This window comes from Lithobates pipiens, unplaced genomic scaffold (genome assembly GCF_037356315.1).
Source record: "Lithobates pipiens isolate NorthernLeopardFrog02 unplaced genomic scaffold, aLitPip1_a1.2 Scaffold_18, whole genome shotgun sequence".
Classification (NCBI taxonomy): domain Eukaryota; kingdom Metazoa; phylum Chordata; class Amphibia; order Anura; family Ranidae; genus Lithobates; species Lithobates pipiens.
The window spans coordinates 50577850-50602658 of NW_027507758.1; the positions used below are offsets into that span (position 1 = coordinate 50577850).

General features: G+C 45.9%; 1 protein-coding gene across 2 annotated transcripts in view; it reads left to right on the forward strand.

The window, feature by feature from the left end:
- The window catches only part of THADA (THADA armadillo repeat containing), a 930763-nt gene that overhangs the window by 219357 nt on the left and 686597 nt on the right, over positions 1-24809 (forward strand). For both annotated transcript variants that reach the window (XM_077485673.1, XM_077485674.1), the window contains exon 23: positions 18089-18221. In XM_077485673.1, the coding sequence (XP_077341799.1) occupies positions 18089-18221 (133 nt within the window). The remainder of the gene's footprint in view (positions 1-18088; positions 18222-24809) is intronic.

The window sequence follows — 24809 nt, forward strand, 5'->3', positions numbered from 1 at the left end:
AATATTGATGAAAACTGAGAAAAACCACCTGAATGGCGGCACCTCGCACCTGCTAAGGTGCTACTATTCAGGACGAGGATTATAGGATTATTGCTATATGTGTCCCTACAGCAGGGATATGCAATTAGCAAACCTCCAGCTGTTGCAGAACTACAAGTCCCATGAGGCATAGCGAGACACTGACGGCCACAAGCATGACACCCAGAGGCAGAGGCATGATGGAACTTGTAGTTTTGCAACAGCTGGAGGTCCGCTAATTGCATATCCCTGCCCTATAGGATAGATTATCTGGCAGGACAAGAGTGAGGAAGGGTGAACTTTTGCCAATCACTTTAGCCCTATTTGAACTACTGGCACTGCCCTCACAGGGATAAAATGTTTTGGATTACTAGGGGTTAAATCCAATGAGGTGCATACCATCTCGTGGACGTATCTTAGATGTACATTTTACATTTTTACTGAGCTCCGTGAGTATAGCTATCTCTATATGTTTGGTACTTGGACTCTGGGCCTTCTGGTCTCAGCTCCTGCAGCTGCAGAGTCGCATGCAACCACTGTGCGTGCCCCTCCCCTCTTCCTGCCCAATCACAGAGCATTTTGTATTATGTGAACCCATTCACAAAATTGCCCCGTTCTTCCTCTCTGTGAGACGATCGCCGGTATCCCCGCAGTTGGACTCACGGAGCTCGCAGCGGGCACGCGCCTGCTATGCAAGCCTCACAAGATCACGCAATACAATGTGACTTTGCGCAGCAGAGCCAACCTGCCACAGTAAAACTGCGGAAAGTCTGCTCATTTCGAGCGCGTCTCCAGGTAGGCGGGGCCCGCGAAGGAGACGTCGCGGGCCCCGCCGCCTGGTATGGACTTAAAGGGGAACCCCAACGCCGAAAAAAATCGGCGTGGGGGTCCCCCCAAAGTCCACAACAGACCCTTGTCCGAGCACGCTACCCGGCCGGTCGCGTGCCCTCAACATGGGGGGTGCCCCAAATTGACAGCTGCCTGCACACCAAACCAGAGCATTTTGTGCGCGGGCATTATGAACTGGCCCTGTAAGGCCGCGTACACACGCGGGGACTGTCTGCCGAAACTAAGTTCGTCAAACAGTCCGCTCAAACTTTTGAATGAACGAACACGCCCACACACGGCACTTTTTGAGCGGACAAATACGGCAAACTTTGTTCGTCGTACTAAGTCCGCGCAACTTTTGAAATGAACGGACTCGCCCACACACGAGGCAACAGTCCGCTCATTTCGAGCGCGTGTGCAGGTAGGCGGGAATGTACTTAAAGGGGAACCCCAACACCGAAAAAAATCGGCGTGGGGGTCCCCCCAAAGTCCACAACAGACCCTTGTCCGAGCAAGCTACCCGGCCGGCCAGGAAAGGGGGGCGAGCGAGCGCGCCCCCCTCCCGAGCCGTACCAGGCCGCGTGCCCTCAACATGGGGGGTGCCTTGGGGAAGGGGGGGCCGCGCGGCCCCCCCACCCCAAAGCACCTTGTCCCCATGTTGATGAGGACAAGGGCCTCTTCCCGACAACCCTGGCCGTTGGTTGTCGGGGTCTGCGGGCGGTGGGCTTATCGGAATCCGGGAGCCCCCTTTAATAAGGGGGCCCCCGGATACCGGCCCCCCACCCTATGTGAATGAGTATGGGGTACAATGTACCCCTACCCATTCACCTGTAAAATAAAAGTACCCAAATAAAAAAAAAAAACACACGAGCTCCGGGGGTCTTCCGTCTTCGGGGGGTCTTCCGTCTTCGGGGGTCTTCTCGCCGGACTCCTCCGCTATCTTCTTGTAGCTCTTTTGCTAGCGGAGGAGTCCGGCTTTCTTCCTCCCCGCCGCCGGCCTCTTCTCCCGACTTCGGGGGTCTTGTCCCCCTCTTCGGTTCTTCTGCCGGGCCACCGCGCCTTCTTATAGCTCTTTTACAGGCGGTGGCCCGGTCTTCTGTCGCCGCTGTCGCCTTCCGGTCACCTTCCGGTCGCCTTCCGTTCTTCTTCTTGTTCTTCTTCTTCTCCAGGAGATGTTGACACGTCGCTCTCTCCGGCCGGAATGCCAGAGCCGCGCTGCGCGGCCACTTATATAGTGACAATGGGGCGGTGTCACATGGTATATGTCACATGGGTTGGTCACATGGGTTGATGTCACATGGGGACTATGACATCGTAAGGGGGCGGGGTCACCATGTGACCAACCCATGTGACATATACCATGTGACACCGCCCCATTGTCACTATATAAGTGGCCGCACAGCGCGGCTCTGGCATTCCGGCCGGAGAGAGCGACGCGTCAACATCTCCTGGAGAAGAAGAAGAAGAAGAACAAGAAGAACGGAAGGCGACCGGAAGAGGCGACAGCGGCGACAGAAGACCGGGCCACCGCCTGTAAAAGAGCTACAAGAAGGCGCGGTGGCCCGGCAGAAGAACCGAAGAGGGGGACAAGACCCCCGAAGTCGGGAGAAGAGGCCGGCGGCGGGGAGGAAGAAAGCCGGACTCCTCCGCTAGCAAAAGAGCTACAAGAAGATAGCGGAGGAGTCCGGCGAGAAGACCCCCGAAGACGGAAGACCCCCGGAGCTGTGCAATAAAATATTTTAACCCTGTGTTGTGTTTTTTTTTTGTACTTTTTTTCACAGGTGAATGGGTAGGGGTACATTGTACCCCATACTCATTCACATAGGGTGGGGGGCCGGTATCCGGGGCCCCCTTATTAAAGGGGGCTCCCGGATTCCGATAAGCCCCCCGCCCGCAGACCCCGACAACCAACGGCCAGGGTTGTCGGGAAGAGGCCCTTGTCCTCATCAACATGGGGACAAGGTGCTTTGGGGTGGGGGGGCCGCGCGGCCCCCCCTTCCCCAAGGCACCCCCCATGTTGAGGGCACGCGGCCTGGTACGGCTCGGGAGGGGGGGCGCGCTCGCTCGCCCCCCTTTCCTGGCCGGCCGGGTAGCGTGCTCGGACAAGGGTCTGTTGTGGACTTTGGGGGGACCCCCACGCCGATTTTTTTCGGCGTTGGGGTTCCCCTTTAAGTACATTCCCGCCTACCTGCACACGCGCTCGAAATGAGCGGACTGTTGCCTCGTGTGTGGGCGAGTCCGTTCATTTCAAAAGTTGCGCGGACTTAGTACGACGAACAAAGTTTGCCGTATTTGTCCGCTCAAAAAGTGCCGTGTGTGGGCGTGTTCGTTCATTCAAAAGTTTGAGCGGACTGTTTGACGAACTTAGTTTCGGCAGACAGTCCCCGCGTGTGTACGCGGCCTTACAGGGCCAGTTCATAATGCCCGCGCACAAAATGCTCTGGTTTGGTGTGCAGGCAGCTGTCAATTTTTGGCTGCAGTGAGTGGGCAATAGGGGGCGCTGTGATATGCGTTTCAGTGCATCCCACAGTGTTCTTTTTTCTTTTTTCTTTTTTTTCTAACTTAGTTTGAAGTGCACAAAGCGACACCCCATTCATTTCACTTTACAGCCGCATGGTTCGTTGTGCTTCTGTGCGGTGACACGTGGTACCTACCTGTGCTCTGTGGTAAATTGTAAACTGCATTTCACTGGAGCTTACTGCAGTGCACCTCCGGGCAGTGACATTAACCACTTGCTACCCAGGCCAATTCTGACATTTCTCTCCTACATGTAAAAATCATAATTTTTTTAGCTAGGAAATTACACAGAACCCCCAAACATTATGTTTTTTTTTTTTAACAGAGACCCTAGAGAATAAAATGGCGGTCGTTGCAATTCTTTATCTTGCACGGTATTTGTGCAGCAATTTTCAAATGCCGTTTTTTGGGGGATGTTTTATGCATTAACTTAAAAACAAAAACAGTAAAGTTAGCTCAACTTTTTTTATATAATGTGAAAGATGATATAAATTGATACCCAACATGTCACGCTTTCAAAATTGCACACGCTAGTGAAATGGCACCAAACTTTGGTACTTGAAAATCCCCATAGGCGACGCAATACATTTTTGTTAAAGGTTACATGTTTTGAGTTACAGAGGAAGACTAGAGCTAGAATTATTGCTCTCGCTCTAGCATTCTTGGCGATACCTCACAAGTGTGGTTTGAACATCGTTTTCATATGTAGAGCGTCACCTTCGCTTCTGCAAACAAGCACGCAGGGACAGGGGCGTTTTCATTTTTTTGTATTGTTAATTTTACTTAAATTTTTCTAGTTTGATGCTTTATTTTTAAATTTTTTTTAATCACTTTTATTCCTATTACAAGGAATGTAAATATCCCTTGTAATAGGAATATGGCATGACGGGTCCTCTTTACAGTGAGATCTGGGGTCAGTAAGTCCCCACATCTCACCTCTAGGCTGGGAAGCCTGAAATAAAAAATAAAAAAAGATCTCAGCTTCCCAAACGAGGCGGTGGCATTCTTTCAAAAACCAGAGGCCTCTGAAATATCATAGAGACTTCGGGGACCATCTCACCTGCTGTAAATCTCTATTGTCAGCATCTGGCACCAGCAGATCATTTCTCCAGCTCACTGATCTGGTGAGTTGGTAGAAATATGGAAGGGTGGTTGTCCCCTCTTGCCACTTATAAGAAAGATCAAGCGGCTGAACAGCCACTATGATCATTCTTATGGAGTAAGGAATTGCTGGCTCTAAAATAAGATATCTGAATGAAGCCTGTAGCTGCAGGCATCATTCAGACATCACCGCTCCAACCTGACGATGTCATATGATGTTGGGCGTGTGGAAATTGGTTAATCTAGTTTGGAAAACTGCCAGTCAACGCACTATGGACTTGATTTACTAAAACTGGAAAGTGCAAAATCTGGTGCAACTGTGCATGGTAGCCAATCAACTTCTAACTTCAGCTTGTTCAATTGAAGTGATTGTAAATGATCACCTTTAAAAACAACCCATTTAGTTTTAAAATAGAAATGAAATGCAAAACATTTTTGTATAGATGAAAAACATGATACATACCTTTTTTCCCTTTTTTTTTTTATAAGTGATCACATTCCCTCTGTTCTCAGCTGCATAGAATGGCTGTGCAGTGGGGGCGTGTCAGGAGAAGTCTGATCATTGGAGGAGAGCAGGCTGAGTTCCCAGCATAGCTAGAGAACTGACCATGGTGTTTACTCCTGCTTAATGTGGTCAGTTTTTCATAGGAAAGCAGAGGTACTGACGGGAACACCAGGGTTTTTACATAAAAGAAGCAATACAAAGAGAACAGGAGACTTTCTCATACAAGTACATGGTACAGCAGCCACATATCAGCAATATGAACTGTTGGGGTAACAAACGCTTTAAGTTTTGACAAAAAAAAAAGAAAACTGGAAGCTGATTGGTTTCTTCACCAGATTTTGCACACTACAGTTTTAGTAAATCAACTCCTATGTGTGAAAGAGTGCAGAGAACGTGGAGGGTTCTGACCAGATCTGTTGGTTACAGAGTGCGTTGGGCAGTACAGTCATTTTCTGGTGCTTTTTGGACTATAGTCTTATTTATGCAAAACGCACAAACACTATAGCAGGAATGTGGAGATAAAACCATGAAAGTGGAGATTGTCTAGAATCAATATCAGATTCTGTGGCTTCAATTGGGCTTTAAATGTCACTCTGACAATCATCGGTCAAATACACTATGTAGCCCAGTCCATTGCTGTGCAACGTGGGAATGTTTCCAAGACGCTTCATGTTTGTCATTAGCAAATGGAACATTAAACATCTCTTCACGAAAATCCTTCTTTATTGGCCCTGCCATACACTAATTTTAGTACTGTGCATTTATTTTCTGTCTTTTTTTTTTTTTTTTTTTTTTTATGGCGGTTGGCCATCTTATAAAAGGCCTTTGCTGTTGAATTTATGCCTATATACTTTTTTTTTTTTTCAACATTGCAGAAAAATACATTTTGGCAAGACATCAGATTCTAAAGTAAGTCAGGCTATAGGCAATGAAAAAGCTCCTTGTTTTGTGATCTACTGGGACACATTTTTTTCATAAGTTTCCTTTGTAAGGTTTAAATACTGTGATTAAAGGAAGCAGTAACCTAAGGAATATGACTGAGGCTTGCAATGTAGCCTGGAAATGCAGAACTTAAGCTATATTTTCCAGCTGCCAGGCTTTTATTTCTCAACTGTATTGAGGGGTGCCAAAGTGCACACATTGCATGACTGTGAGCAAAGCTATCCCTTTTCCCTGTTCGAGGTTAAAGCTGAACTCTAGCTAAATATAAAATGCACAAATTGACACAGCTGTTTTTTTTTTTGTGAAAAGTACATTTTAACCATTCTACCTTTCAGGTGATTGTAGTCAAATATGCCCCCTTCACCCCTAACAACTATTCCATTTTAATTGCCATTGCTATGTTTTTTTTTTTTCTCTCAGAAATTTCCCTATTTAAAGGTGAAGTTCGGGATACATAAAAATAACCTTTCATACTCGCCTGTATGCTGCAGCATCAGTATGATGCTGCGGTTGTCTCATGTCTGTTCTAAGCCCGGACACTGAGCAATCACATGACCACAGATCGCTCAGTTCTCTGTGTGTTCAGCACAGAGAGCGATGATTGTCAGTCAGCGCTCTCCACTATGCACCTCCAGCACTCACTGGAGCGCCGAACAGAAGAGGGGGCAGGTGTAGCTGGCTTCGGTTCCCAGACACGCACCAAAATTTGGAGCCAGCTGTCAATCGGGCAGCTAGATGAATCCCAACAATATGGTCAGGATCCTTCCAAAGCCTGGAACAGTTCTGTGTTGTCAGCAGTGGACAATAGCATTAGGCTCCATTCAAACTTGTATGACTCCAAAGTTGCGCCGACTTTGGAGTACAACTTTGTCACAACTTTGGTTGGGTGCAACTTGTATGTGACTTTGGCTTTGACCAGTGATAATGCTCAACTGTTGCACACGAGTTGCATTGTATAACATTCAGACACCACTTTCATGCAACTTCTGAGTTAACATTAAAGTCTATGGCCCTCGGGTTGTATCAAAGTCGTACCAAAGTAGTGCATGAACTACTTTGAAGTCGCTGCAACTTTAAAGTGGTTGTAAACCCTTACAAACCACTTTGACATACAGGTAAGCCTAGATTAAGGCTTACCTGTAGGTCCAATGCCGCGTACACACGAGCGGATTGTATGGCGTACTTAGTCCGTCATACAATCCGACGGACAGTCCGTCATACTTTCCACTGAACGGACTTGACCACACACGGATACACGAACAGTCCCTCGAAAGCTTGCGCGATGACGTGTACAGCACGTACGACGGGACTAGAAATAGGAAGTCCAATACACAGCAAAGCACCCTTCCGCCGTGTAAATCCTTTCTGGGCATGCGCCATTCTTAGTCCGTCCAACTAGCACACTGACGACCGTATTGTCCGCTGAAACCAAAGTATGATGGACAGAATTATGGAAATTCCGAAATACTTAGTACGCCAGACTGCACGCTGAAAAAGTCAGCTGAAACCCACACACGAGCGGACTGTCCGCTGAAATGTGTTTTGACGGACTAAGTACGCCATACAGTCCGCCCGTGTGTACGCGGCACAAGAAATATCTCCTAAACCTACACAGTTTAGGAGATATTTACTAAAAGACAGTGACAGCTGTCTACGGTGCATGCTCTGTAGACAGCGGCGAGCAGGCGCACTAGCAGGCGATATGCCGTTAGTGGCGGCTCCCCTGCGCATGCGCGGGAGTGACGTCATCGCTGCTCTGGCGCTGTGAGTGGCCGGAGCAGCGATACCCGGAAGAAGATGGATGCTTCGGACTACAGGGGACATCAGTGACATCGCTGGCTCCTGTGTTAGGTAAGTGACACATAATGGGCTACTATGCAATGCATAGTAGCCCATTATGCTTTACCTTTGCAGGGAGACAAAGAGGAAGTAAACCCATCGGGGTTTACTTCCTCTTTAAGTCGTGCATATATGAATGGTTATCATTGAAAAACATGGGGAAGGACTTGTCATGCAACTTTTATGTCCAAAGTTGCATGACAATTTGCACAAGTGTGAATGGAGCCTTGGACTTTTCTTCCACTTTAAGAACAATTGCTTTTGTAATATAATAGTAGTTATGTTTCTTGAGCACAGCTTTTTATAACCCAGAATTCAACTTTTATTTGAGATTTTCATGTGCTCATCCATTAAAGGAGAATGCTTGGAATTGAGCCACTTTTCTTAACCAAATCTGCTTACATTGCTGAAAATGTTCTCTGTGATATTTCACACTCCTTCCTCTCCACTGTTTAGAAGATTATCACGCTTTATATTATACAGGTGTGGTTGGAACAGCTTTATTCCAGCTAATGAATTGTGAAACGCTCTATCTGCCACATCCCCTGTTGCTGCAGTCACTCAGAAGGTGCTCTAGCTAAGCTTTCAATGAATAAGCGCAGAGTTTAAGCACGTTCTGGAAAGACGAGTCCAAGTATTAAAATAAGGAAGGAGCTAAGGAAAACTGATTTATATTGGAGAGAAGACTTCAAGCACTGACTTGCACTGGCAGGGTAGGGCTTAAGTACAAAGCTGTCTAAATACACAGACTCGGTTCTGTGGTTTTAACTGTGTAAAGAAACGCAGCGGCCAGGCCTCGGCGTGCGCCCGTCATCGGGTTTTCCTGCACACACAATAGTTAAATCGCCAGCTTTGTGCGTAGAAATTGCTGTCTCATCTCGCACACGGGAGATTCTTTCATCAAGTTCCTTATGTAATCACTAATTTGTTTTTACTGTATTGTGGTTTTTACAAAAGACGATTTCATAGTAACATTTCAGCCTGCAGCAAACTCCAGTGGAATCTGGCGGCTGTGACATAGTCCAAACTTTCTCCTTTGTCTGTTTCCACTTGGCATGTACCAGACCGACTTGTTGTCATAAGCCCTCAGCGTCAACGCCATTAAGGGAAAAGCCTGACGTGTCCTAGGGAAAGCGGACTAATGAATGCTCTGTATGAACCTTCACTTTCATTGTTCTACTGAAGATGTTTGGATATTTAATGATTTGCTGGCAGTTCACTTGGTGTTTGTTGGGTTGGGTGTGGGGCTTTTTTTTTTTATATTCTTGTCCGCACAGGGTGCTGCCAAGCTAAGGAAGGTCAGAATAAGGCAATCAGTGTATTGTTTTTTTTTCTGTAGTCTGAAACAGATTTTGGCTTTTAATTTATTAACCAGTTCTTTTCGTTGGCTGTGCCTAAATTGACCCTGCTGTCTAAAAAAAAATTCTAGCCAGCAGCCCATGTAATAGAAAAGCTAGGCAAAGTAAAAACGTTGTTCTTTTGCACAGCCGAGAGCATTGGTACGATCCAACACTTCCGAAGTGTCGGCATTTTTCACACTAGGCGATGTCTCCTCCCCTGGTGGGAGGAACCACAGCACCCAGTGGAGACCCACCATCTGGAAGTGTCGATAAGGTATTCGCAGCCATTGTATCCATCCTTTCTGAAAATTCCGCTATTGTGCACCATGGGATTCTGAATTACAAGTATGCGATTTGTTTTCAGGTAATTGCATTTCTCAAAATCCATGTTCTGCAGCCAGAGTTCACAGAGCTCCACGTATGGGAGGTGGGAGTGTTTGTTTCCTGAAGTCGTGTTACATAACCTTCTTTGTCTCTGCTTGATATATAACCGATGACATTTAAAGGGGTTGTAAAGGCTCGTGTTTTTTCACCCTAATGCATCCTATGCATTAAGGTGAAAAAACACCTTGCAGTCACCGGCCCACCTGTTTTACTTACCTGAGCCCCGAATTTCCATAGGCACGTCCCCGCCGACCCTCTCTCCACAGGTTCCCAGCTCTTGATTGGATAGATTGATAGCAGCGCAACCATTGGCTCCCGCTGCTGTCAATCAAATCCAATGATGGGGGGCAGGGCCGAGTCCTGCATTTGGCATCTATGGATGCCGAATGCTGGACTCAGGAGCGCGCCTGCAAGGTAACCCCCTCGGGAGAGCGCTTCTCCAAGGGGGTTATCTAATGCGGGGAGGAGCCGACGAGGGACCCCAGAAGAGCAGGTTCGGGGCCACTCTGTGCAAAACGAGCTGCACAGTGGAGGTAAGTATGACATGTTTATTTAAAAAAAATAAAGTGATCCTTTATGATCACTTTAAACTTCAAAGTTGCAATTTCATGACTGTGAAGTGCTTCCCAGTACTGACATTTTGCTACATTTTCATATGTAATAGACAGCAAGAGTTGGTGAATGCTAGGGCCCTTTCACACTGATCAGTTTTTAAACAGATTTTCATTCATTTCATTTTAAAGTGCTTGTAAAGTATCGTATTTATTTTTTATTCTTTTTAAAATAACAAATGTTATACTTGCCTCCTCTGATCAGTGGAGGCAACAGAACAAGCCCCAATCCTCCTCTTCTCGGGTCCCTCTTTGCTGCTTCTGGCCCCTCCCTCCTGTCGAGTGCCCCCACAGCAAGCAGCTTTCTATGGGGACACCTGAGTCAAGCTGCAGCTCTGTGTGGCCATTCAGACACAGAGCTGCCGTTCGACCCTGTCCTCTTTCTCCCCTGATTGGCTGAGAAAAAGTCAGTTAGCCAATCAGGAGGGAGCGTCTCTGGTGGGCGAGGGACTCGTGGACATCGCTGGATAGAGATGGGGCTTAGGTAAGTATTAGGGGGTGCTGGGGGCGGCTGCTACACACAGAAGGCTTTTTATCTTAATGCGTAGAATGCATTAAGATAAAAATCCTTCTGCCTCTACAACTCCTTTAAAAAAAAAAAAAAAAAACGGAAGAGTATGCATTTTTTGCCACGTTTTCGCAATGGAACAGTGTGAAAGTAGCCAAAAATGCAACTGAAATTCAACCGACCAATGTGACGAGTCCCATATGATTTAAATGGATACATTTTTCTTCCGCTTTCTTTTTTTTTTTTTTTTTTTTTTTACTGAAAAACTGATCAATGTGAAAGGGCCCTAAATAGAAAAAAAATTCCAATTTCTTTACAAATAAAAAAAATTAAAAACTATGACTTCGTAAATATTTGCCCTCTTTGCTCTGAAACCCCTAAATCAGCTTTTGTTCAACTAGTTGCTTTCAGATGTCACATAATATATTGGATGAAAGAAGGAAGATTAAGGTCTGGTCTGACCCCTCTGTTTTTTGTGCAATATGTTGGATGGGACCATCTTATGAGATTTAAAAAGTGTCACGGGGTCTAAAAATAAAAACGCCCATTTCTAGAAGGTCCTGTGGATTTGGACGATGGCATAGCTAAACAGCACCATAAATACCATGGAGACTGCCACATCACTGGTCAGGATCAGGTTATAAAATATAATCCCCAGAGCTTCATTAAATCCCTTTTTAAAAATGTCAAGAATATGGCACAATCACTCTATCTGGTGAAGGATATCCATTTATACTGCGGGACAGCCAGGAAAGATTTTATGGAATAGCAATATGCAGAAAGGCATTGGTAAAAACAGTCGTTGACTCCATTCATAGTTCTCCAAGATGCATATGGGGCAGGAGGCGGCCCGTCCATTAAGGGTGCATGTGCGCGCCCCCCCATCCATATGCCCAGCCCCTTTTAGGACACCGGACACATGAATTACAATGTGCGGAGGCTCTAATAGGCTTCAAAATGGGGTGAGCTCAGCGTGCAGAGAATGCACTCTGAGCCCACCCAGGTGTCAGAAACCATGAACCAGACCGAGACAGAAGTACAATTAAATCACACTTGTTTATTAATAAAAAATAAAAAGGTAAATAGAGTAAGCATAACCAGAGTCCAGTAACCGGATAGAGTAGTCAGCCAGTCCAGAGTTCAATAACCAGATCGGGTAATCAGCCAGGCCAGAAGTCAGGGATCCAAATAGAGCAACAGCAAGCAGGATAAGGAGCCAGAAGGGAAGTCAGCAAGCCAATCTTTAAACAGAACTGCAGGAGATGGTTTCTTGTGATGTGACCAAGGCGAAGGCAGAGATGAAGTGAGCTGGACAGCTTTAAGCAGGCAGGTCAGACGAGCATCATCAGGAACAGCTGGTAACTGGAGAGAGATGAGAGCTGGCAATTAGCCGACAGCTGAGCAGCCAGCCCAGAGAAGGAAGGGCTAAGCCAGCCCTGACACCAGGTATTTGAGAATAGCGAATTAATATGCACTATTCTCACACTGAATCTCCTCTCCGCCAGTCAGGAAGTGCGTTTTCCGATTGGCCGAAAGGAGAAGCATTGTGATTGGGCGCCAAGGATGAAGGGAGGAAACAGAAGCCGGCAAGCAGGGGAAGGAGAAGTCGCTTGTGATGCTTGCGGATGAAAACAGGGGAAGGCGCCTGTGATTGCCCATCATTAATTGGGTAAGTGCACCGACTGACCAACCCGACCTGGGGGGGGAGGGTTAGGTGCAGGTGCACTGTTTGCCAACCACCCCCCCCCCCCAAAATAAAAAATAAATAAATACTACCACCTGCCCCTGATATGGGGAAGCACAGCAAGTATGTCGTTTTTTCTACCTCCTCAGCCCAAAACTGAAAGTCATGTCTTTGTAATAAAATGCTAAATGTGTCAGCCTACAATGCTTAATACCTTGAGAACACGATGGAGCATGCTGGTGGTAGTGGATGGGTTTCATCTGCGGGGCCTGGAGAACTGCACAGGATTGAGGGTGAGATGGAAGGAGCCAAATACAAGACAATCCTAGAGGAAACCCTGTTTCAGTAAATGTGTAAGATGACTTGAAAATTGCTGTTTTCCAGTGGTTTCTATCCAGCCTGACAATGCTAGAGTAATCTTTCTAAAAGAAGAACAGGCACAAACTATAATTCAGATATTCAGAGCTGATAGACACCCAAAAGACTAACCACAAGACCATTTACTTATTTGGAGGAGGTGGGTTTACTTGTTAAGGATAAGTTCACTTTTTAAACATAAAAATTGCAAAATTTTTTTGCAGGTAAAATTTTTTTTTACGTTTTCTATTTTTTATTTGTAGGAGCCCGGAAAGCATTGCACCCATGATCACCAGGTCACGTGTGCCATGCAGGACTCCTGTAGATTGTCAGTGGGAGCTGTCTGCCCGTACATCGCTCTTGATTGAGAACTACAAAGGCTGTCAGTATTTGTAGTTTGTTCATTCACAGAACTCTGTGAATGAATGATGCGGTCATGTGGGCGGAGCCCCGCATGGTCGCGCTCTTTTCAAATAGTGACAGCAGGTACGGGGAGAAGATCATTGTTACAGGGAGTGCGGGAATTGGGGAATGGCTGCAGCATCGGGAACATGTTACATGTTCCTCCCTAAAAATGGGCGGAGCATGTAATATGTTCCCGAAGGTGAGCTTATCCTTTAAAGTGGTTGTAAAGCCTTAAGGCTTTTCACCTTAATGCATTCTTTGCATTAAGGGGAACAACCACTTGTGCTGCAGCTCCCCCACAGACCTTCCCTTTTTCTTACCTGAGCCCAATCTGATCCAGTGATGAGCAGAAGGAGCTCTGCGGCTCCAGGCGCTTTTGCTAGCCTAATTGGCTCCCGCTCTCTATTGGCTTGCACTGCTGTCAATCAAAAATTGTAACACAGGAGCAGGGGGGGGCGGGGCCGAGTCCCAATGTCTGTGTCAATGGGCCCAGCAGTGGGACTCGGGAGCAAGCCTGCATGGGTGCCCCCATGGAATACGGCATTCCATGGGGGCACCCAATAAAGAGTGTGAGCATGAAGTGCCGATGGGGGACTCCAGATGAAGAGAACCGGGGCTGCTCAGTGCAATACCCTTGCACAGAGCAGGTGAGTATAGGCATGTTTTTTTTTTTTTTTTTTTAATTTACAATCCCTTTACCTTTTCTTTCATGATAAAAAAATTTTGGAAGTGTTGAGTATAATTTTTAAATAAAATTACAAAAATCCCAGTTGAATCCATTTTATTTCTAGGCTGTAACACTATAAAATATAGTAAAGTCCCTAGGAAAGGAAGTGGGGAATACTTATACAATGTGCTATTTATTTAACACAACTGTAAGCCCTTGTACACACGGTCGGAGATTCCTATGGAATGTTTCCTATCGGACCGTTTTGTCGGATATTCCGACTGTGTGTGGTCTGCATCGGACTGTTTCCGTCGGAGTATCCGACGGACCAAGTTTTCCAACTTGCCGGTAAAATTTTCTGACAAAATGCTCCTATCGGACATACTCTGATCATGTGTAGCCTACTCCAACGGACAAAGTGCCTCTCATGCTCAGATCAAATTCCTAGACCAAAGCTATTGGCTACTAGCCTGAACGTAGTACCGTCGTAACTAAATAATGTCATCACGTTATGTACAATTGGATTTTCCGACAACTTAGTCCGACCGTGTGTATGCAACATCACTTCCGGACCTCTTCTGGAATTAATCCGTCGGAATTACTCAGACGGATTTGGTTGTCGGAATCTCCGACCGTGTGTATAAGGGCTAAGACTACTGGAGAGACATCCAGGTTATAGGTGTGCCCAATTGTTTTTCATATCCTTATATTTAGCTACTGGCCATAGCTAAGGATGACTTTGGGCTAGCTGATGTTTCCCTGTGTCTACGCATTTATGTTATATACATGCAAAGATCTAATCTACCAAACTATCCCCATATGTTTCCGGCTATGCGATCCTTAAATGGTTTTGGCATACCCCCCTCAGTATTGGGCTCTGTTACATTGTATTAGATTACATGCTGCAAGCAAGGTGTACTTGATTAGAATGTAGTAAATATGTATATATGGAAAAGAGTTGTGGATTTTGGAGGCAATGTGTGCAACTCTGGTTACCTATTGGAAGATGTGATCTAAGATAGTGTTATACGAGACAGTCCTTTAATGCAGTCATTCCGCTAGGCCATTTATAATGAATATCATTATGCGAATTCTCCGACCCGCCCTGCGTTTTTCAGTCCCATTTCTTAGAACAAGTGTAATCATGCAGATTTCCTTTCAATGAGTGAAAACTTGTTTTCAATTACGAAGACATTTGAAACATATTTTAAGTCATTTTCACAAGCGGGAAATTAAATTAGCAGTTTTGGAATTGAATTTAAATATATTTCACGTAGCATTCAACCTTTGGACAACATTTGTGTTAGTCTGTGCACTACTTCTATATTACATTACGATCATGTCGCTGGTGCTAAAGCAAAGTCTTTTAATTAAACTGATGGTGTTTGGTGGTAATTATTTTAAAAACGGACTCCTGACAAAACTTTGTTTTAGAATGTGGGGAAGTGTTGGAACATCTGTCTAATTTACTCTACTTTCTTGTCCTTTTAAGGAGGTTTTCCTTTTCCTAATGCATTTATTCCTGTTACTACCACATGAAATGAGAGGAAGTCTCCCCAGCTGGGTAACTAACTGGTGGTGATGGAGGCCTTATCCATTCCTTGCTCTCTTAAAATAATTTTTTTTTTGTACCTGTTTTGATTTTTAATTTTTTTTCATATTTTTTATTTTCACTCTCAATTTCTGTCAATCTCTAATTCAGAGGTTGTCAATGGAAGAAGAAGTGAAGGCAAACACGGCAGTTAGAATCCAAGCGAGCCTTTAACCCAGGTGTGTCCAAACTTTATAGAATGAGGACCACATTGTATATTTTAGTAGTAGTATTTGTAGCTGCTGACTTAAAATTTTTTCTGAAGGAGCCTGAACGACCTCTCTAATTTCTGTTTCAGTGTATTGGTTTTAAGCCAAAAGGTAAGAAATCAAAAGCAAGCATATAAGTCACCCCAACAGGGGCTAAAGAATGATCAGCTTTTACAGAAGAATCCAAAAGGAATACAAACATAACAATCATAGTTAAACCTTCCTTCCTCTACTCAGTCCTCCCATTCCTAAGACCAACCCCAAAAGATGGAGTCTGTAAGAACAAGAAGAAAGAGTCTAGAGAAGGAAGGAAAAATAACTCAGACTCAGATATGCTGCTGGAAGCAGTCAGAGGAGGCCCGAACAAGCCGGTTGGAGTGAGGAGAACTCGTAGGAAATCCAAGGTTCCCAGACTTTGAGATCTTTGGGGTGTGAGTCGTTCACAATGCTAGACATCTGCTCATGAAGCATCAAGGCAGTCATACGTGACTTCACCCCTTGAAGGTCAACACCCAGGGTCTTCCAGGCCTGGGCTTTGGTCCGTTTAGCAGATATAAAAAGATAAGTACCCAGCTTCTGCTGTGATGTGTATAGGCCTGGAATCGGGCAATGCAATAGGGCCAACTTTGCCTCACTGTGGACCGTTATATGGAAGAGGGTCTGGTGCAGGTCGAAAACCATGGATCAGAACCCCAACCTCTTTAATTTCAAACCTTTTTAAAAAATATTTGTAAATGTGTAGCGTTATTTAACCACTTTCAGACCGGACCAATTTGCTGGTCAAAGACCAGACCACTTTTTGCGATTCGGCACTGCGTCGCTTTAACTGACAATTGCGCGGTCGTGCGACGTGGCTCCCAAACAAAATTGACGTCCTTTTTTTCCCACAAATAGAGCTTTCTTTTGGTGGTATTTGATCACCCCTGCGGTTTTTATTTTTTGCGCTATAAACAAAAATAGAGCGACAATTTTGAAAAAAACGCATTATTTTTTACTTTTTGTTATAATATCCCCCAAAAATATATAAAAAAACATTTTTTTCCCTCAGTTTAGGCCGATACGTATTCTTCTACATATTTTTGGTAAAAAAATCGCAATAAGCGATTATTGATTGGTTTGCGCAAAAGTTATAGCGTTTACAAAATAGGGATAGTTTTATAGCATTTTTATTAATAATTTTTTATTATTTTTTTTTTACTAGTAATGGCGGCGATCAGCGATTTTTATTGTGACTGCGACATTGTGGGGGACCCATCGGACATATTTGACACATTTTTGGGACCATTGTCATTTATACAGTAATCACTGCTATATAAATGCAGTGATTCCTGTGTAAATGACACTGGCAGTGAAGGGGTTAACCAGTGGGTGGCAGTGTAGGGGTTAAGTGTTCCTAGGGGTGTGTTACTAACTGTGGGGGGGTTGGGCTTTCATTTAGTGAACACTGATCTCTGCTCCAATCACATGGAGCAGAGATCAGCGTCACTAGTTGCTAGGCAGAATGGAGAAATGCTGTTTACACGGCATTTCCTCCATTCGGCCGCTCCGTGAGACGATCGCGGGGGTCCCGACCAGCGCGGGAGCGCGCCGCCGCCGGCGCGCTCCCGATGGCAGGGCGGCATTGAATATTGGACGTACCTGTACGCCAATATGCCTGCCCGTGCCATTCTGTCGACATACATCGTCGTGCGCTGGTCGGGAAGTGGTTAAAATAATACCCGATGATTCTGGCATGAAGGCCCTTCATTATTTATTTAGAGACCTGACAGGATCCTTTTTAAAACCTAACTACTCTTCATCTGAGCACCACAAACAAAAAATGCAATTTAATTCATTTTTAATATTCAAAGCAAACTCCCCCATCCAGCCATGACTCCATGCATTTTTTTGCTGAGAAATCACTTTGAAAAACAACCCCCTAGCATTTCTGGCTGTGGCCATCTTGAGAAAGGGCAGATGAATTGTGTAGCATTTAATTCTTGGAATCCACCTACTCTTAGCGCAGACATACAGGCAGGAGGGTGTGCTTAGCTGAGCAAACCCCTTTTTTCCTGAAGAATTCTGGGAAGTAGGACATTGTTTTGGCCTAGGCCAGGAAGTAAATAAAGACAGTGGTGTCCCCCCCCCCCCCCGGCTGTGCTAACTGACAGAGGTGTAGGAATCTCAATGACAGGACAGAATTGCAAATCCTTTGGTAGATTAGACAGTTCACACGTGTATTTTAATTTTGTATTTATTTATGTACCTTTTTGCCTGGAATTTTAATACTCCTATTTGAATAATTTAGTCTTTGTCATTTGGTTTGTGACTGTTGTTCATAATCAGTTTACACTGTGTGAATTTGGCAGCATTGATATTTGTGATAAAAATCTGCAGTCCTGCTTGCTTCACAGGGAATTGGATTGTATTTTGATCAGATACAGCCAGTATTTCTGAAAAATCGGAATGCCTGTAGAACCAAAAATAGATGGCTGTGAATGGTTTGATTGTGTGAGTAGTCAGTGTGTGTTTGAAGTGGTGTGGCATGGTTTTAATAAAAGTACTGCCCCCCGTGACCTCCCTCGCTTGTTTGATTCTTTCAGATGCAAGGAAGAGAGCCTACGCGGCTTACCACGCCAATGGTTATGCAACGTCTTGGAGGAAATTAAATCTAGCGATCCATCTTCTAGGCTCTGTGCAACCAGGCGAAGTGCTGGAATTCCATTCTACATACAGGTAACTGAGCAAGCTGTGCATGGTTTATTTTATGGGAATAAAAGCGCTGGTCTCTTAATCCAATATGCAAGAGAGCCCATGTTCTCCCCTTTGTTTTTTTTTCCTAATAAAAACTGAAATTATGTGTTTCGTCAAATGTATTTTCTAATAAATGTAAGAGCAGCTAGGTAAAGACAAGCTACCTTTTCCATAGAAGAATTGATATAAGCCTGGAGTACTGTATATGTAAACGCAATCACTGAAACTCGTATACGTTTTATCATGTTAACTTCATTTCAAACGTAACTTTTACCATATTTACCCCACTTGCGCTGATAGCGTACATGCAGCCTTTCAGGGCTGGGCTTTTTTCCATGGGGCTCCATATATATGTATCTGTCCTCATGTTGGGAGCATAGACTGGGGTCTCACTAGGAGATCCGCGTCCCGTACCAACGATCGGGCTCCGGTTCTGGGTCACCAGATAGCTTCTGGTTGGCTATCACAGTGATCAGTCACTGTGAAGCCCACCCCTGTGTTTCTCTCTCTGTGAATATGGAGGAAGGATACGTTGTATCTCTCTCTCTGCTTCTAGGAAGAGAGAAACAAACTGTGTGTAAAAAATAAGAAAAAATAGCTAGATCAAGGTTTGATCTAGGTCAGTGCCAGGGTTAGTGTTTGGGTCAAGTAGGGGTCAAATATTTTGGCCAGGGAAAAAACACAACAAAAAAAACAACTTTTTTTTAATTAGTATCAGTGTCCGTTTGTTTTTAGGTAGGATGAAAAAATGCAAAATGCTCAGTATTGTTTCTGGGCTGTACTACAGGTACAAACAACTAACACACACATGTGGTATCGCTGTGATCATCAGGAACAGGAACATTTCTTTCTTTCTTGTACATCATGGGACACAGAGGCTCATAGTAATTACTAAGTGGGTTTTTATCTCACCTTCAGGTGCTGGACACTGGTGTAATCAATTAGACAGGAAATTTCCTCCCTATAAAACCCCTCCACTAAGGTTACCAAAAGATGGCTTCCTCGGAGGTGCTGTATGTCATGGGTAGAATTCTTGCCTTCCTACAGTTGAGGGTAAAACTGAAGCTAGCCTTGAATACCATCTAGGGTCAGATCTTGGCCTTTTTCATTGTTTTTCAAAGGCCGCTTGCTTCACTTTCTTTGATCCGGGCCTTTTATACAAGGGACAACGCATATAAATCCGCCAGTTAGGTCACACTTGTGCCGTAAGGTTGAGTGCAGTTTTGGGCCAATGCATCATATTCCTTTTGATCCTCTTAACGGGGGAATTGGTGTTCTCCATTGCGGTAGCCTCCGCAAGAGTTTCAGTGTTGGCAGCTTTCTGTTGTATAGTGCCATACTTAATTATTCTTAAGGATAGGGTGATGTTAAATCCTGACCCAGCCTTTTTCCTAAAAGGATCTAGCTGTCATTTCAATCAACATGTTTCTTACCTGCTTTTTTTTTTTTACCAGAACCTTGTTCTGTGGAAGGAAATGTATTCCTCTCAATATAGTGAGAGTGGTTAAAGGTATATATGAATGTTTCAGATACAGGAATCTAACGTTTGTTGTCATGCCAGAGGACCCTAAGAATGGGCAGTCAGCATTCAAATCGCCTATTAAAATGGTTGCACTCTCTCGTAGTGTGAGCAGTCAAGGCCTATCTGAAGCGACTGCTCAAATACGGAAAACGAATGTTTGTGGCGCTACCTGGAGGTCCCAGGATAGGGCAGATAGCATCTGTTTTAATGTTGATTCACATACAAAGTTTTTATCCAGGCTTGTGGTTTGAAGAAAAGGTTTTCTCCTTAGCGTGCACTTTACCAGGGCAGTAAGCGCTTCATGGGAGGTTACGTTACCAAGCCTTTATGACTCAGATTTATAAGTCCGCTACTTTGTCGTCTATACATACGTTCATTTATTTCGATCAGGTGAATGTAAGACGGCAAGAGGAGGCTGCTTTTGGCTCAGTGTACTGCAGACAACAGTATAAGGCCGCGTACACACGCGCGGACTGTTTGCCCAACCTTGTTCGTCAAACAGTTTCGGCAAACAGTCCGCTCAAAATTTGCATGAGCGGACTTGCCCACACACGAGCGGACTGTTTGACGAACAAGGTTGGGCAAACAGTTCGCTCAACTTTTGAAATGAACGGACTCGCCCACGTAAGGAGGAGGCAAATCCGCCCATTTCGAGCGCGTGTACAGGTAGGCGGGGCCCGCGAAGGAGACGTCGCGGGCTCCGCCGCCTGGAATGGGCTTAAAGGGGAACCCCAACGCCGAAAAAAATCGGCGTGGGGGTTCCCCCAAAGTCCACACCAGACCCTTGTCCGAGCACGCTACCCGGCCGGCCAGGAAAGGGGGGCGAGCGAGCGCGCCCCCCCTCCTGAGCCGTACCAGGCCGCGTGCCCTCAACATGGGGGGGTGCCTTGGGGAAGGGGGGGCCGCGCGGCCCCCCCACCCCAAAGCACCTTGTCCCCATGTTGATGAGGACAAGGGCCTCTTCCCGACAACCCTGGCCGTTGGTTGTCGGGGTCTGCGGGCGGGGGGCTTATCGGAATCCGGGAGCCCCCTTTAAGAAGGGGGCCCCCGGATACCGGCCCCCCACCCTATGTGAATGAGTATGGGGTACAATGTACCCCTACCCATTCACCTGTGAAATAAAGTACAAAAAAAACAACACAGGGAAAAAATATTTTATTGCACAGCTCCGGGGGTCTTCCGTCTTCGGGGGTCTTCTCGCCGGACTCCTCCGCTATGTGTGTGTAGCTCTTTTACTAGCGGAGGAGTCCGGCTTTCTTCCTCCCCGCCGCCGGCCTCTTCTCCCGACTTCGGGGGTCTTGTCCCCCTCTTCGGTTCTTCTGCCGGGCCACCGCGCCTTCTTGTAGCTCTTTTACAGGCGGTGGCCCGGTCTTCTGTCGCCGCTGTCGTCGTCGCCGCCGCCGCCGCCGCCTTCCGTTCTTGTTCTTCTTCTTGTTCTTCTTCTTCTTCTCCTGGAGATGTTGACTCGACGATCTCTCCGGCCGGAATGCCAGGGACACGCTCCGCTGCCACTTATATAGTGACAATGGGGCGGTGTCACAAGGTATATGTCACATGGGTTGGTCACATGGTGACCCCGCCCCCTTACGATGTCATAGTCCCCATGTGACATCAACCCATGTGACCAACCCATGTGACATATACCATGTGACACCGCCCCATTGTCACTATATAAGTGGCAGCGGAGCGTGTCCCTGGCATTCCGGCCGGAGAGATCGTCGAGTCAACATCTCCAGGAGAAGAAGAAGAAGAACAAGAAGAAGAACAAGAACGGAAGGCGGCGGCGGCGGCGGCGACGACGACAGCGGCGACAGAAGACCGGGCCACCGCCTGTAAAAGAGCTACAAGAAGGCGCGGTGGCCCGGCAGAAGAACCGAAGAGGGGGACAAGACCCCCGAAGTCGGGAGAAGAGGCCGGCGGCGGGGAGGAAGAAAGCCGGACTCCTCCGCTAGTAAAAGAGCTACACACACATAGCGGAGGAGTCCGGCGAGAAGACCCCCGAAGACGGAAGACCCCCGGAGCTGTGCAATAAAATATTTTTTCCCTGTGTTGTGTTCTTTTTTGTACTTTATTTCACAGGTGAATGGGTAGGGGTACATTGTACCCTATACTCATTCACATAGGGTGGGGGGCCGGTATCCGGGGGCCCCCTTCTTAAAGGGGGCTCCCGGATTCCGATAAGCCCCCCGCCCGCAGACCCCGACAACCAACGGCCAGGGTTGTCGGGAAGAGGCCCTTGTCCTCATCAACATGGGGACAAGGTGCTTTGGGGTGGGGGGGCCGCGCGGCCCCCCCTTCCCCAAGGCACCCCCCATGTTGAGGGCACGCGGCCTGGTACGGCTCAGGAGGGGGGGCGCGCTCGCTCGCCCCCCTTTCCTGGCCGGCCGGGTAGCGTGCTCGGACAAGGGTCTGGTGTGGACTTTGGGGGAACCCCCACGCCGATTTTTTTCGGCGTTGGGGTTCCCCTTTAAGCCCATTCCAGGCGGCGGAGCCCGCGACGTCTCCTTCGCGGGCCCCGCCTACCTGTACACGCGCTCGAAATGGGCGGACTTTCCGAGCGGGAACAGTCCGCTCATTTCGAAAGTACAGCGGACAAGCCCACACACGGGCGGACTGTTCGCTCAAACACAGTTTCAGCGGACAGTTTTTCGGAATTTCCGAAAGACTTTGTCCGTCCAACTGTCCGCTGAAACTGTCCGCTGAAAGCCCACACACGAGCGGACTGTCCGCCCAAACACTGTTCAGCGGACAAGGTTGGGCGAACAGTCCGCCCGTGTGTACGCAGCCTAAGTCCTCACGTCTGATGGAGGTCTGCGTTTATTTGTGTCTCCCTCCCCTCAGTAGGCATTGCTTTAGGACATTCCACTTAGTAATTACTATGAGCCTCTGTGTCCTGTCATGTACGATGAAGAAAATAGGATTTTTTTTAACAGCTTACCTGTATAATCCTTTTCTTGGAGTACATCACAGGATACAGTGCTCCCGCCCCTCTTGTGGGACACTTATTGCTTTGCTACAAAAACTGAGGTACTCCCTGTAGGGGATGGATTATATAGGGAGGTAACTTCCTGTCTAATTGATTACACCAGTGTCCAGCACCTGAAGGTGAGATATAAACCCACTTTACTAATTACTATGAGCCTCTGTGTCCAGTGATGTACTCCAAGAAAAGGATTTTACAGGTAAGCTGTTATAAAAATCCTATTTTTGGGTTGTTCTTTGTTAGTAGGTTCTGGTAGTAACAAGAACTATACAGCTAAATGTAAAAAAACAACAAAAAAAAAAAAAGTTTTCTTTCGATGATGGGAAAAAAAAAAATCAGATATCCATAACCATCTACCACCAAATGAAAGCCCAATTTGTCCTGAAAAGTACCAAGTGTAATCCACCTGGATGCACAAAGTAGTAGATATGTACGGTTTTACTAACGCATGTCAAAATTGTGCTTGGTCATTAACATTTGTTTTATCCTTAGGCTCAAAGGGGTTAAATCTGTAACTGGTTACTAGTGCTCCAACAGATAATGCAGGCTTGTTAAACTTAGAAAATTCACTTACCTTGCACTAAAATGATGGGTTCATCAGATCAGTACACCCTGATCTATTCCTTTCTTCTTTTGACATTTCTTCCTTGTCTGCTTTGCAAGATTAGGATGAAGAACATTCAGGTGATTCTTATTGCTCCAGACTGGCCCCAGGGCAGTGGTATGCCAGCCTGGTTTATGACTTGTTGTAGAACCTCTTTGCACTCAGCCAGATTGTCAGGATCTTCTGTCTTAAGGACCTGTTTGCCATACTTCTTTGTGATTACTGGCTTTAATGTCAATGCTGTTGAAGTACAGGTTATTAAAGACAGGTGCATTTCTGAATTTGTGATTCTTACAATGCTAAAAACTACAAATGCGCTTTTCTCCATGGTCTATTAAAGGATGTGGAAGACATACTTCACTTGGTGTGAAGTTCAGTTTTTCTGCGAGATTAATCTTTTTCATGAAGCTTGGTGTCGACTAGTGTTGGTCAACCAGTACTTTCAAGGGTTAGGTTTCTTTTTGTTTCAGAGACTGATGGCGTTTCACTTTTAAGGCTTTTGAACAGGGAGCCATGTAGCTCCCTCTGTTCCCCTCAGTAAGGCTTAAATCGGGTACACTCTGCGCTTAGAAACCGCAGTTTGAACCCATCCTCTTTATATCCATAAAAATACATCTACAAGTTGGTGTTATTTGTTGCCCTTACCTCTGCAAGATGAGTATCTGAACTGGCATCCATATCCTACAAACAATCCCTTTTCAGGTTTTGAAAAGGAACAAGGTGGCATTGAGACCTAGGACTTCTTAAGGTAGTTTCTGCCTTTTGCCTCGACTTGGACATCATTCTTCCATTTCTTCCATTTCTCAGCCTGGCTAAAGTTAACCCAAAGGAACCGTTGTCCTTATCTGCAGTTTTTATTTTTTATTTTGTTCCCCCGGAAGACTGATCCTAATTTTTTTTTTTTTATTATCCTACTTGAACTGGTGTGCCTGCTTCTCATTCCACTGTTTATAGGTGGCTCAACAGACTGTGATCCAAGCTCAAGGTCCTGGGTCCCAAATAGGCCACAGTAAATAGTTAGACACTAGGAATATGTTACATTGGACTGCTAGAGTTCATTGCCATTACTGCTCCTTTACAAATACATGCTCCCACCACTGCCTGTTGGGGTTCAAGGGCCACATCATTAGAGCTAAAGGACCACATGCTGCCCTCAGACCATAGGTTAGGCAACAGGGGTGTAATAGATCCTGTAGCCCATAAAAACAATATTACTATTGTGTGCCGACATTGTGAATAATGATCTGCAGTGTCCAGGTACAGTGCAGTGTACACAGCTGTTGAAGCAACTGAAGTTGAGTAACTTGTGTATGACTAATGGTGAAAATCAGACTGGGCGATTCCATTGGCTGTTTTGTCCTGCACAGCTGGAAGTGTGTGTAAGAGTTTATGCAAACCACACAAGACAACCAGCAAATTCCAAAAAAAGCAGGTGGTACTAGAATTTTACAGGAAGTCAAA